Below are 12,683 nucleotides of genomic sequence, written 5' to 3' on the forward strand. Positions count from 1 at the left end.
CTTGTTTTCCAGTACAAATATCTAAAAATTCTTAAATCAAGATATATTTACTTGAGAAGGAAAATGATATAGGACAAGCCATTTTGCTTCTCAAGTAAATCTTGATTTAAGAATGTTAGATATTTGTACTGGAATACATAACAAACATATTGAGTAAGATTTTGCATAAACAATTGGATTTAAAAAATGCAAAATAACTGGATGGCACTCAATGTGAAAATTATTGAGGAAATGTGACAACAGTTTAGCATGCTACTGATTAAAGGGGTCATGAATTGAGAAATTAACTTTTCCTTGAGCTTTTGATATGTAAGAGGTCATCGTTCTATTAGAATATCCTGTAAGTTTCAGAACTGAAAACTTCCTTGTTAGTCCAATAAAAGCTTTTATTGACACCAGGCCCATTGAACGACTGATCCTGGAATGTGCCTATAGGTAAAACAGCACCTCTGCAGAAGAAATCAACGCCTACTTCATCATTGCAACATTAGCCCCACCCACTGGCGTGTTAGTGAGATGAGGAGGAGAGAAGAGCGATACAGGGCAAAAATAACAATACCTTTCAAAGGATCCTAATGCTTATTAATTTTCAACAATGTGAATGTCTCAGTTGAGCTTTATTTATTTGTATGCGGTACATTTCACTGCGGATTCTTTGGTAAATCAGTAGCATTTCGGCACAGGCTTTGCAAACAGACTTTTACGATATGGACTCGACAGTAATGCAACAACATGTAAGTAACTGTGTTCATTCTAATGCCTGATCTAATATGTAATGATTCATGTACAGTCAGATGTTCTTTGTCTATGTGTCAGTAAATCAAACCACTGACTAAGCGGTCAACTTCACGTTGTTTCTCTTAGTAGGATGAAAATAATCTGTTATTTAAATGGTGATTAAATTATATATAGAAAGCGATCAAACAACGCTCCCTTTACAATCGCTGGAGCTGTCAATCAAACAGCGCGAGTTTATCAGGGTCTGTGTTTTGGACTTGCGACAAAACTCCCGTTTTATTCAACGAATCTCTTAGTTACACTGAGTTTGCACTGGAAGTTAAGATGAAAGCATTCGTTAGTGTGCATAAATTGAGCGGCAAAGATGTTAGCCAATCACAGCAGTGGGCGTTTACGCTGAAGTCTCACAGCAGACACGACCCTTAAAACAAAGCGTTCAAATCAGAGGGCTAAAATCAGGGTAGAAAAAAATGCCTTTTATTTGTAAATTATGACTATTTTTGATGTAAAAACATACTAACATTATAAGTGCACCCCAGAAAACATTATAAAACAATAAAACAACGCAGTTCATAACCCCTTTAAAATGTTTATCGCTGCACAATTCATTCTACTTTTTCAATTAGGCAAAATGCAGTGTATGCAGCACAGTATTCAGTAAGTAATAAGCTAACATAACTTGCCAAAACATAGCAAAAATGAGTTTGATTGTGAGTCCAGCTTCATTAAATAAATCAAGATTTATGAGGATATACTGATCTGAGATCAGCAACCTGCAGCTGATTTAAATGACCTGACTAACAGGTGATGAGCATCCAGTGTTTATATAACTACAGCAGAATCACTTGATGTGAGTCACTTGCTTTTGTTAAATGAAACAATGAATGTGACATGAAACAAAACATGAAACTATCTGTGATGTCTCAATATAGATTTGACCTGGTTAAGAGCTGTTGAATCATCTACACACACAGTGTGATGAAAACTCCCAATAACTCACATCACAAATAGAACACAGCAGAGATCTCGATATGAACTCAAACACTTCTCCTCGAGTTCTCCCAAGAGCACATGATCTGAGCTGCTCTTCATTTTATAGCTCTATACTCTTAGTATATGACAAATATTTTTTTTTTTCTTCTAATGAATTTTAGGAGAGAATACTGATATGTAAATAAAACTCCTGAGCAACATTTGAGATAATTTACCTGAGCTCTTCCTCACATGTGATAGCTGATCTCCTTAATATTTCAGTTGTTCTCGTACACTGCAGAAAAGGATTTTCTTACTCAGTATTGACAAACATCTAAACATCTTAAATCCAGACATATTTACTTGAGAATCAAAAGGAAAAAACTAGGCGAATTTATACTTAAATCGTCTTTATGTGGAATTCAGAAGCTTTTGTTATTTAGCGACACCGGTGGCCGTTAAGTGAACTGCAGCCAGCAACTTCCTGCTCGCGTTCGCACTCGTCGTGCACACGTACAAGAGACTGAACGTTATATACACACGCAAAGTTTTTTGTTCTTCGAAGTAAAAAGAAGTTGGAAATACCTTTGCAGCGATATATTGTTAACAAACATCCCGACGCCGTCCACGCTGCTGAGAGCGACGGTCAGATATGTAATATATGCTGCCCGCTTTCCTCTCAATAACAAAATAAACACAACAAAAATGACAGCGGTGTCAAAACAGCAAAGAAAGCTTCTGGTCACAGCGATGTGGATATATTGGCTCAAGTTCTGAAATTCACGGCATCATGTGAGGTAAGATGAGGTAATTAAAATTACACTATTATCATAGTTTGTTTAAAAAGTAGCCTATATAAACTAAAAGTTTGAATTTATCCCTTTTCTTTGTATGACACATTGACATTACAGTACAGAATGGCTCTTTCGGCATTATCTTGAAAATTGTATAGCTAAGCATTCGTTTCATGTGTCATTAAACGGAAGAGAGGCTCACATCCTTTTGATTTTCCCGGCAAAAACGTCCCGAGTCCTTCACATACAAATCAGTCTACTGGCTTTCATAGACAACCTAGGAAGTCGGGGAAGGTCTCGTTTTTTAAGTTTAATTACAAGCTGTTGACACATTGGCAAAAAAAAATGATCACATGAAAATTCTTACATATAGCCATTTAAAACGAAAAAAATATCTGCCAATGGAGTCCAACATTTTAGTCCATAATTTAAAAAGAAAATATTTTATATTTCTTACCCCACTAGCATATATTTGTTCTTGTTTTAAGCATAAACTCACTAAATTTTGATACATTTCTCAGGAAAAAAGACTATATCTCATGTCATTTTGTTTCTCAAGCAAATGTTTATATAATTTACTAAAGACAAAATTACTTTTTAAGAAAATCATTTGCAGTGTAGACAGCAATGACATCTAATGGAGAGCAAATGGAGACTTAGACCACCTGCTTCTGAGGTTTTCGCTAAACAAAATATCTCTATATTGAACCTCAACACATTTGTGTTCCATCATCAGATATGGAATTCTAAGAGAAACATCAATTTAGAATTCTGAGATCTGAGACAATGTTGCTGATGTAACTCTGGGACGAGTGTTCAGGTGTTGTACCTGATCCGATGGCAGCGGCGTGAGCGTCCAGGCTTCTCCTCCTCCACTCTGCAGTGATGCTGGAGTCAGCTTCATAAATGGTCTGCAGCATAACTCGAGCTTCAGACCTCGCTCTCAGCGTCCCAACTTCCTCTCCTTTGATCCGTCTCTCTCTTGCACAGTCGTTCTGGTTGTTCCGGGCCTCTTTTTGCCTCTTCTGTCTTGTCTTCTAGCTGTCCCTGCCGAGTTTCATCAGGTAGATCAGCGAGGAGACGTCACAGGTGAGAACGTCAGCTCTGTTCCTGCCTCTCAACCTCTGTACAGGAAACTCTCTCTGTCTGTCTGTCTCACGCTTTCTCTCTCCGTTACTCTTCCTAACCGCGCTGTCTCTCTTACTGCACTTTCTCTCTCTCTCTCTCGCTCAGGTGCCAAGAATAGCAGCAGGACCAGCCCAGGACAGAAATAGGCCGGGCCAGACCAGGGGAGTAGAGCAGCGGCCAGACGCTCAAAATAGCAACACAAAAACACAGCTGTCTGCCTTCATCTCTTCCCTGCGCACTCTCTTTCGCCTTTCATTTATCTCTGCATGGGTGAGTCGCATAAAGAAACGACCAGCTCGTGTTTCACCACAAAACCAAAAGAAAGAACTAGGCAATTAGGTTTAATGTAAAGAAAATGAAGCCTGAAAGGAAATTAAGCACATTTCATCCTACTAAATTCTCATGACTGACACAAAAATGTTTTATTTTTTTTATATTTTTTCTCATTTCTGTAACAAGAAAAAAATAACACTCTCATTACTTTAATGCAAAAAAAATTGCATTTTTTACTTCAACAAGAAAATAAGTTCTCATTATTGTAATCTATTATACAATTAACAAAATTAAATTCAATGTAAAATGAAAAATATGAATTATATTGTAATTTATTTTATTTTACTATTCTAATTTAAATCAACATTAATTAAATTCAGTACAAATTTATATAAAACTTTTTTACATTACAGCAATGAATTGTCATTCTCATAATTGTAAAATTATCATGTAAAATTATCAAATAATCATTATTAAAATTATTTGATAATGATTATTTGGCTTTTTTGTATTGTAATGTATTTTATTTTAAAATAAATTAAATTTAGTACATATTTTGTAATTTATAATTGAAGCAATAGCAGAAATGAGGAGAAATATGGTTAACTGTCACAATAATGTCAAGATTATATACTGTATATACATACATACATATATATATATATATATAATATATTCTTTTGATCTTGGGGTAAAATATGATCTGTCCAAGATCGTGACAGGTTTCGTGAGATTCCTTCTCCTGATGACCCTTTGAATCTCTCTATCTCTCTCTCAGTTTCTCCCTGTTCGTGTCAGACTGTTTTTCCTCAAGCTCCCGTGGACAGTCTTTCTGTCATTGTGTGTTTTTCTTCTGTTTGATCTTTCCTCTTATCTGTTTACACTGAAGAGCTTTCAGACGGGTCTGTCTCATGTTCTTCTCTTCACCTGTTTCTCTCAGCGGTTTAATCTCAGTAAAAGCATTAGCAGCACGCAGGCCGATTTCAAAGGGAGATTCGGACACATTCTGTTGACATTGAGCAGTCGACTTCCTGTTTCCCAAAGCTTCATCAGTAAACAAACAAACAAGTCTTTGAGTCTATCTGCAAAATGGCATTTAGATTCAAATGCACAGAGAGATTTGGACTTTGCAGACAAAAATGACCTTTTTTAAATAGCCAAAAACCTTTCATTTAATTTACAGCTGTAAAGCCTGATTTGCTAGTTGTCTGATATAAGGAGGAGGATTTTTCTCATTATATGAGCATTAGACAAATATTTGGATACAGTAAAATCTCTCACTGGAGTGCAGGTGAGTCATCAATGTGTTTGGATCATTTTCCTGGCAGAAAACTTTTATTTTTGTCAGCTTGTAGGTTTACACCAGCAATGAATAATTTTAAAATGAAAACGCATTAATGTAATGTTACTTTTTGTATTGTAATTTATTTTATTATTGTAATTTAAATGAAAATCAACATGAATTAAATTCAGTACAGATACTGTGGTGACAAATACTTAAAATTGTATTTTACAAATGTTTTTGTACGTTATTATTGAAGCGATATATCAGGATAGATAGATAGATAGATAGACGATGGATGGATGATAGATGTTAGAGAGATAGACAATGGATAGATAGATAGATAGATAGATAGATAGATAGATAGATAGATAGATAGATAGATAGATAGATAGATAGAGAGACGATAGATGGATGGATGGATGGATGGATGGGTGGATGGATAGACAATGGATGGATAGATACAGAAAGACGTTGGATAGATAGATATAGATAGATACGTTGAATAGATAGATAGATAGATAGATAGGTAGGTAGATAGATAGATAGATAGATAGATAGATAGATAGATAGATAGATAGATAGATATAGAAATACATTGGATAGATTGATAGATAGACAGACGATAGGTGGATGGGTGGATGGATAGACAATGGATGGATAGATACAGAAAGACGTTGGATAGATAGATATAGATAGATACGTTGAATAGATAGATAGGTAGGTAGATGGATAGATATAGAAATATGTTGGATAGATAGATAGATAGATAGACAGATAGATAGATGGATAGAGGAATACGTTAGATAGATAGATAGACAGACAGACAGATGATAGGTGGATGGATGGATGGATGATGGATGGGTGGATGGATAGACAATGGATGGATAGATAGATACAGAAAGACGTTGGATAGATGGATAGATAGATAGATAGATAGATAGATAGATAGATAGATAGACAATGTATGGATGGATGAATAGATAGAGAAATATGTTGGATAGACAGACAGACAGACAGACAGATAGATAGATAGATAGATAGATAGATAGATATAGAAATATGTTAGATAGACAGATAGATATATATTTCCTCCTCTATTTCTTATCTGTTGATTTCATGGTCTCTTTAAACGTCATCATGAAAACACCACTAAAGTTCCCTGCAGGGAAAACACCTGACAATCAGCCAGTTCAAGGGAAAAATAGGACATAAAACACCGGCTACTGACGTGGAATACCCTCAGGCCTGCCGAATGAATTAGGAAACAGAGGAAACCTTTTTGTAATCCATAAAAAGCACAATTCCCAGGAGTGAGACATTCCTAATGCATGACAGAGATGAAGTTCCTCTGTGGCCACAAATGGCTTCGCAACTTTATTTTCCCAAGCAGGTTTTAGTGCTGTTTGCTAAGGCGCGCATCACCCAGCACCTTTGCAACCACCCAGAACACCCTAGCAACCACATGACAACATGCTAAAAACCTTGGCAACTGCATAGTTCAGCAGAAAATGTAGTCAATAAATGCATGCTGTTGATAATACAGTACATCATTGTTAAATGTACTGATTGCTTGGTTCTTGCACACACACACACACACACACACACACACACACACACACACACACAGACCTATAGCTTTCCTGTTCTTCCTCTCCAGACAAAACAATGGCAGTGTTGTTAAATAGGTCATCTGCACAGGTCTGTGACAGAGAAACAGACACTCCCAAGGTAAAAGGGGACAGATAAAAATAACCACGACTGCAAAACAGCCTGTTCTATCTATAAAGACCTTCAACTCTTTCTCTCCGGCTGAATACAAGAGTACAGAGATCTGCATATTGCACAGTATGTTCTATATATACTGCCTAAAGCTGAAACATACAGTTTGTGAATGCTTCTTGTGTTTCTGTGACAGTAACTACTTGTGTATACGGTATAAGAGTATATTTCAGGCCTAATGATATGTGAAATTGGATGCATTATGTAATGAGAAACATTTCAAACAACAGCTGCATTGTTGTGACATGATGTCACTACATTACTTGTTTATTTCGGCACAAGATCATAATCTTGAATATCAAAGAAATATTCTTATTTACTTTTTGATTTTTTTGTTTTTGCGGTCTAATCAAACGAGACTCGTCACAGTGGACGGAAACCCTCAACAGGCCAAATGATCACGTCAAACACAAAAGGAATGAGAGGCATCAGGAGGGGCACAAATAAAACTGCACCACTGTAAACACATTTAGATGCTTAAACATAAAAATACACACTAATTAACACACACATGCATCTGTGGAGCTTTTAGGGTCAGTTTGCAACAGCGCCATCTTGAGGCTAAAATACACAAGTGCATGATTTTGTATTGGTGTAGGTGGAGATATGATGCAAACCAGATGTGTGTGTGTGTGTGTGTGTGTGTGTGCGCGCACTTCTGTTCAAAAGGGGTCAGTGATATATTTTTCAAAGAAATAAATACTATTATTCAGCAAGAATTAATTAAAATGATCAAAAGTAATATACTTTTAATTTGATACAATAAGATTCAATTTTAAATAAATTCTATTAATCTTTCTATTCATCAAAGAATCCTGAAAAAAATAATCAGAAATGTTTCTTGAGGATCAAATCAGCATATTAGAATGATTTCTGAAAGATCATGTGACACTAAAGACTGGAGTAATGATGCTGAAAATTCAGCTTTGATCACAGGAATAAATTACAGTTTACAATATATTCACATAGAAAAAAGCTATTTTAAATTGTAATAATATTTCACAATATTACTGTGTATACTGTATTTTTTATCAAATGCAGCCTTGGTGAGCTGAAGAGACTTCTTTCAAAAACATTTAAACATCTTATCGACCCAAAACTTTTTCAAGGTAGTGTATATACATGTGTAATGTGATTGTGTTTTGTAAGATTGCTCGTTTATGTTTGTGTGTGTGTGTGTGTGCATATATGTGTGTGTTTTTTGAGTGTGTGTGCATATATGTATGTTTTGTGTGTGTGTGTGTTTGTGAGGGAAACATCATGCATATGTCAGTGTGTCAGGAATGTTGCTGGTCTCCACCCTCGGAGATCTGAGGATGGATGAGGCAGTATGAAGCTGAAGTTTTCTGTGTTGACATCACTCAAACAATCCCACCATCTGCGTCACTCAACACACACTCATGAACTCATTTCAAAACCTCTCAGTCCAGAATGTCACACAATATCAGCAGAGCTGCTACACCGATGCATTCTAAATTCTGACTGTCTCACATTGTAGAATAATAATAAAATCATCCAAACTATAACAATTTTAATCAGTAAAAGACTAATCTATCAGATGCGCATCATGTCAGAGAGAATCTGTGTGCTGAAAGAGACACCTGTCAGCTGGGTGTCCATCTGTCTCCCTAAAGCAGCCAAAAACACCTCCAAAGTGTGCTAAATATATCTAAAGCTATGACTGAGAGACATCTACCTTCACACCAGGTGTGTGCGAGAGCATAGAGAGGTCAACAGGTCAAGCTACACTCTTAAAAATAAAGGTTCTTTATTGGAATCAATGGTTCCATGAAGAACCTTTAACATCCATAGAACCTTTCCATTGCACTGAAGATTCTTTATAGTGGAAAAAGGTTCTTTAGATTTTTAAAATGTTCTTCACACTAAGAAAAAATGGTTCTTTTAAGAACTGTTCACTGAATTGTTCTTCCGGAAACCTAAAATGATTGTTCTATGACATCACTGTGAAACCTTTATTTCATAATTGTGTTACTTAATTTATGGGAAATGACATCATTTATGTATGCAAGTGATGGAGAGGTACCTGTAGTGGCGAGCTCATCGAGAAGTCAGCCAATGATGAAGAGTGTACAGCATCACATGACTCCTGTAACAACACAAAAACACATTGACCATTATAACCACTTTGAGATGCTCCTTATGTAACTACATGCAAATCAATAATTGCAGCTTCTTTCAGCCAAAACAATGGTTTGATATTTTTCCATTATCTTTTGTGCCGTTTCATGAGTTGTTTTGCATTTCATAATCGTTTTACTGTTTATATTTTACTAAAATAGTCTATAATAGGCTGTTTAAATGGCTGTTCAGTGTCCACACCCTTATTCACAGCAGACCTGTTGATATAACCTGTGGATCCGATCTTCATCCTGTTGCCATACAATTCACCCATGGATGAATTATGTGAAGTCTCATCTGTGCACATTAATGCGCTCAAATCAGCTGAGATTCACTGGAGGAACAGGTTCTGTGTGGCGTTCTCAATGTAAATGCAGAGTGTGTGTGTGTGTGTGTGGCTGCTGTCAGTTCTATTTTTAGCACAGTGATGTGTCCCCCATGCGTCCTATGAGCAGAGGATGCTGGATATATTCTGTACCTGTTACCAAGAGCTCGAAACCCTTCTTTAAGAAGAAAACTACAAAAATTATTCAGATTTTTTTGCATTTGCATTATATATTTTTACAGTTTACTATTATTACTGGTTAGACTGTATTATAAGCCATTATATATGCTAAATTTATAAGATGGATTTCATGTAAAATTGCTCTAATTAATACCATATAATTGCATGCATGCATTATAATGTCACAAATGCATGACCCTAATTTTACACAAAAGCAATGATCTGATTCAAGTTTGTGCAACAATTTTATTCAAACAAAATTTTCAACAGTGCATCCATCCATCTATCTATCTATCTATCTATCTATCTATCTATCTATCTATCTATCTATCTGTGTGTCTGTATGTATGTCTGTCTAAGAGGATGATAAAATGAAACATGCAGCTGGCTCTCACCTGTAAAAGTGTATATCTGTTCCTGCTCGGTTGTGGGATGCTGTGAGAGAAACGATGGCGATCACACACTCATTCATAAAAACGCACCGCGGATCTTCAGCGCTCACAGTAGACGAACGCGCGCGCGCGCAGCAGCCAGACGCGAGATCTAAAAATAGCGCACCCGCGCAACAGAAGAGATGCAGCAGAAGAACCCGTTACTCACACTGACTGTCTCTCACATCACAGTACTGTCTTATGTTACTCAAGAGATGCTGACAGTCTAAATAACATAATGCAATGAGTGTCACATGATCTTTTGCATCATAATACAGGCGTTCTGACACAGATATCATTATCAAAGATAAAATCTACAGCAAATTTTATTTTGCTTTATTTTAATTTCATTTAGACTATCAGCAACTGTTGAAAAAATCGAGCCTAACGTTATAGTAAAGAAAAAGTCACAAATGAGATATTTCAATTGTTTCTCTTCAGCATTTTTTCTATTTTGTAGGCTATATTTAGTTACTTTATTTTACTTTATTGTTTGTCAGGTCATTAACACAAGTAGGAGTGAAAATCTTTGTGCATGGATCCTAGCAGTAGTGCATCACAAGAAATGTAACAATTAACTACAGTTATACACACACACACACACACACACAAATACACTAATAAATACACTTTACACAAAAATATCCCCTTAAAATTTGATTTTGCCAAGTAAGACATGCTCCTGAAACAGCATTCCTGTCTGAAAGTTTAGTCCTAACCCTATCCTACCCCTAAACTAACCCTACCCATAAGTTATTCCTAAAATCAGAGGGAAATGATAGGTAAATCTAACCCTGGTTGTAAGCCTAAACTTGACATAAACTGTAAACTTGTCCCTCAAATCTGGTTGATTGGAATGTTGTTCTAGGATCAACAAGGATGTTGTACTTGTTGTAAATCACGTTCACCGTACGAAGTAGCCTACCAAAAGATACTTTAAAGCGTTAAATAAATGATTGTTATAGGAAAAAAATACTGTTTTGTAGCCATTAAGAAATGTTATTTGTCAACTATGCTATCCCTATATGCCTAATCATGACGTCAGAGCATTTATTTACATTCAGCACGAGTGAGCAATTCTGTAGCCTAATGCATTCCATTTTTATTAAATCATCATCCAACAAGGCTTATCAGTATATCACATTTGTCAGGAAATCATGTGCATTATTGCAGTTATGGTATTTTCATCTCCTGGTTCTTCCTGATCTATGAGCTATCTGTTCTTCTCACTTATGGTCATAAACCTAAATAAGGTCCAAAGTTTATTTAGGATCATTCAGTGTGACGTCATGGCCCGGTGTCAACCTGTCTTTATCCTGTTGTGTGACTGAAATGCAGGAAACTTGGATTTCTGACTTGGATTACTTTATAAAAATAGGACTTAGCCTATGATGCATAGGCTTACCTAGAATCTGAAATAGAATATAAATGTGAAGATTATTCTTCATTTTCATTTCAGTACCTAATGTAGCCTATCTGATGATGGTTCTCCTTCCTCACCCCTGCCTGCAGTGTGACCCGTGCGGGGCTTTCAGCAACTGGAAACAGGTAAATGCCAATGCAACAGCTGAATAAAATTTAATACATTTATATAAAAGGAGAAAAAAAATCAAGCTTTCACACCACACAACCCAGCTAACCAAAATGTGTTCTAAAACATTTAGCTAATGTTCCCATTAGGTTATTAAAGCATTATTTCTGAATGTTCTGAACGTTCAAAATGTCCATTTTTAAATGTTTTTTTCTTGGTTATACGAACGTTAAGGGAACATTTCATTTTATCATTCTGCAAACATTATGGGAATGTTACTTTTGAACGTTCTAAACATTCTAAAACAAGTAGTAACATTTAAAAAAAAAAAATTTAGACGAACGTCCAACTAAAACGTTTCAGAAAAAGACGTATTTATAAAAATATTTTTGTGCTGACGTTTTAAAAATATTATTAAAGACCAGATACATTTAGACGAACGTTCTATTAACGTTACTGGAAGAACGTTTGTTCAGAAAACCACGCCAGAACGTTAGCCAACGTTCTGAGAACATTCCTGTTACCTGTAAACATCCTTCATGCAATGTTTTGGCACGACTAGAACACTTTTAGCGTTTCTTTGTCACATGATGAGAGCGCTGAGTAGGTCAAAACTGCTGTATCAGTGCTGGTTCAGCAGAGGACTGCGTTCAAATGACGCACGATTTCTTAAAAAAAAAAAAAAAAAAGATTGTGAATTATTTTTTTCCACGAGGGGAGTTACTATTATAGATCGTTGATGCGGGTCTGTGCTATTTAAATTTACTCAATATCATAAAGCACGAGTCATGGGTAAGATAGGTATGTCATCACACGCTGACCAATCACGGAATACGCTATATGTAACTTTTTGACTAGTATGCCCATTCTACAGCGCCCAGCAACACACAGAATACCATAGGGCTCACGGCTACCTAACATTATAAATGAGGCACTATATTCAAATATATATATGTACTCATACATACTCACATGAAGTTAAATATAGCCTATTTTTAGAAGATATTTATTAATAAAAACATAGTAATAATATTTGGCGAATTCAGGCAGTCTTCCGGGTGATAGAATTCTGCCAACCAATCAGTGCCTGCTTTTCTCATCACATGAC

General features: G+C 35.9%; 1 protein-coding gene across 5 annotated transcripts in view; it reads right to left on the reverse strand.

The window, feature by feature from the left end:
* Positions 1-10,223, reverse strand: part of LOC127501587 (histone deacetylase 9-B) — a 38,997-nt gene extending 28,774 nt beyond the window's left edge. For 2 of the 5 annotated variants that reach the window (XR_007926648.1, XM_051873637.1), the window contains exon 1: positions 3,334-3,976. Coding sequence is in view for 3 of the 5 variants with exons in the window: in XM_051873637.1 (XP_051729597.1) it covers positions 3,334-3,424 (91 nt within the window). In the remaining 2 variants the exon portion in view is untranslated. Of the gene's footprint in view, positions 1-3,333; positions 3,977-9,013; positions 9,077-10,008 lie in introns of those variants that run through there. The other 3 variants (XM_051873635.1, XM_051873636.1, XM_051873634.1) reach the window with 3 other exon arrangements.
* Positions 10,224-12,683: the final 2,460 nt, after the last annotated feature.

The sequence above is a fragment of the Ctenopharyngodon idella genome, chromosome 19 (assembly GCF_019924925.1).
Source record: "Ctenopharyngodon idella isolate HZGC_01 chromosome 19, HZGC01, whole genome shotgun sequence".
In the NCBI taxonomy this organism is placed as follows: Eukaryota; Metazoa; Chordata; class Actinopteri; order Cypriniformes; family Xenocyprididae; genus Ctenopharyngodon; species Ctenopharyngodon idella.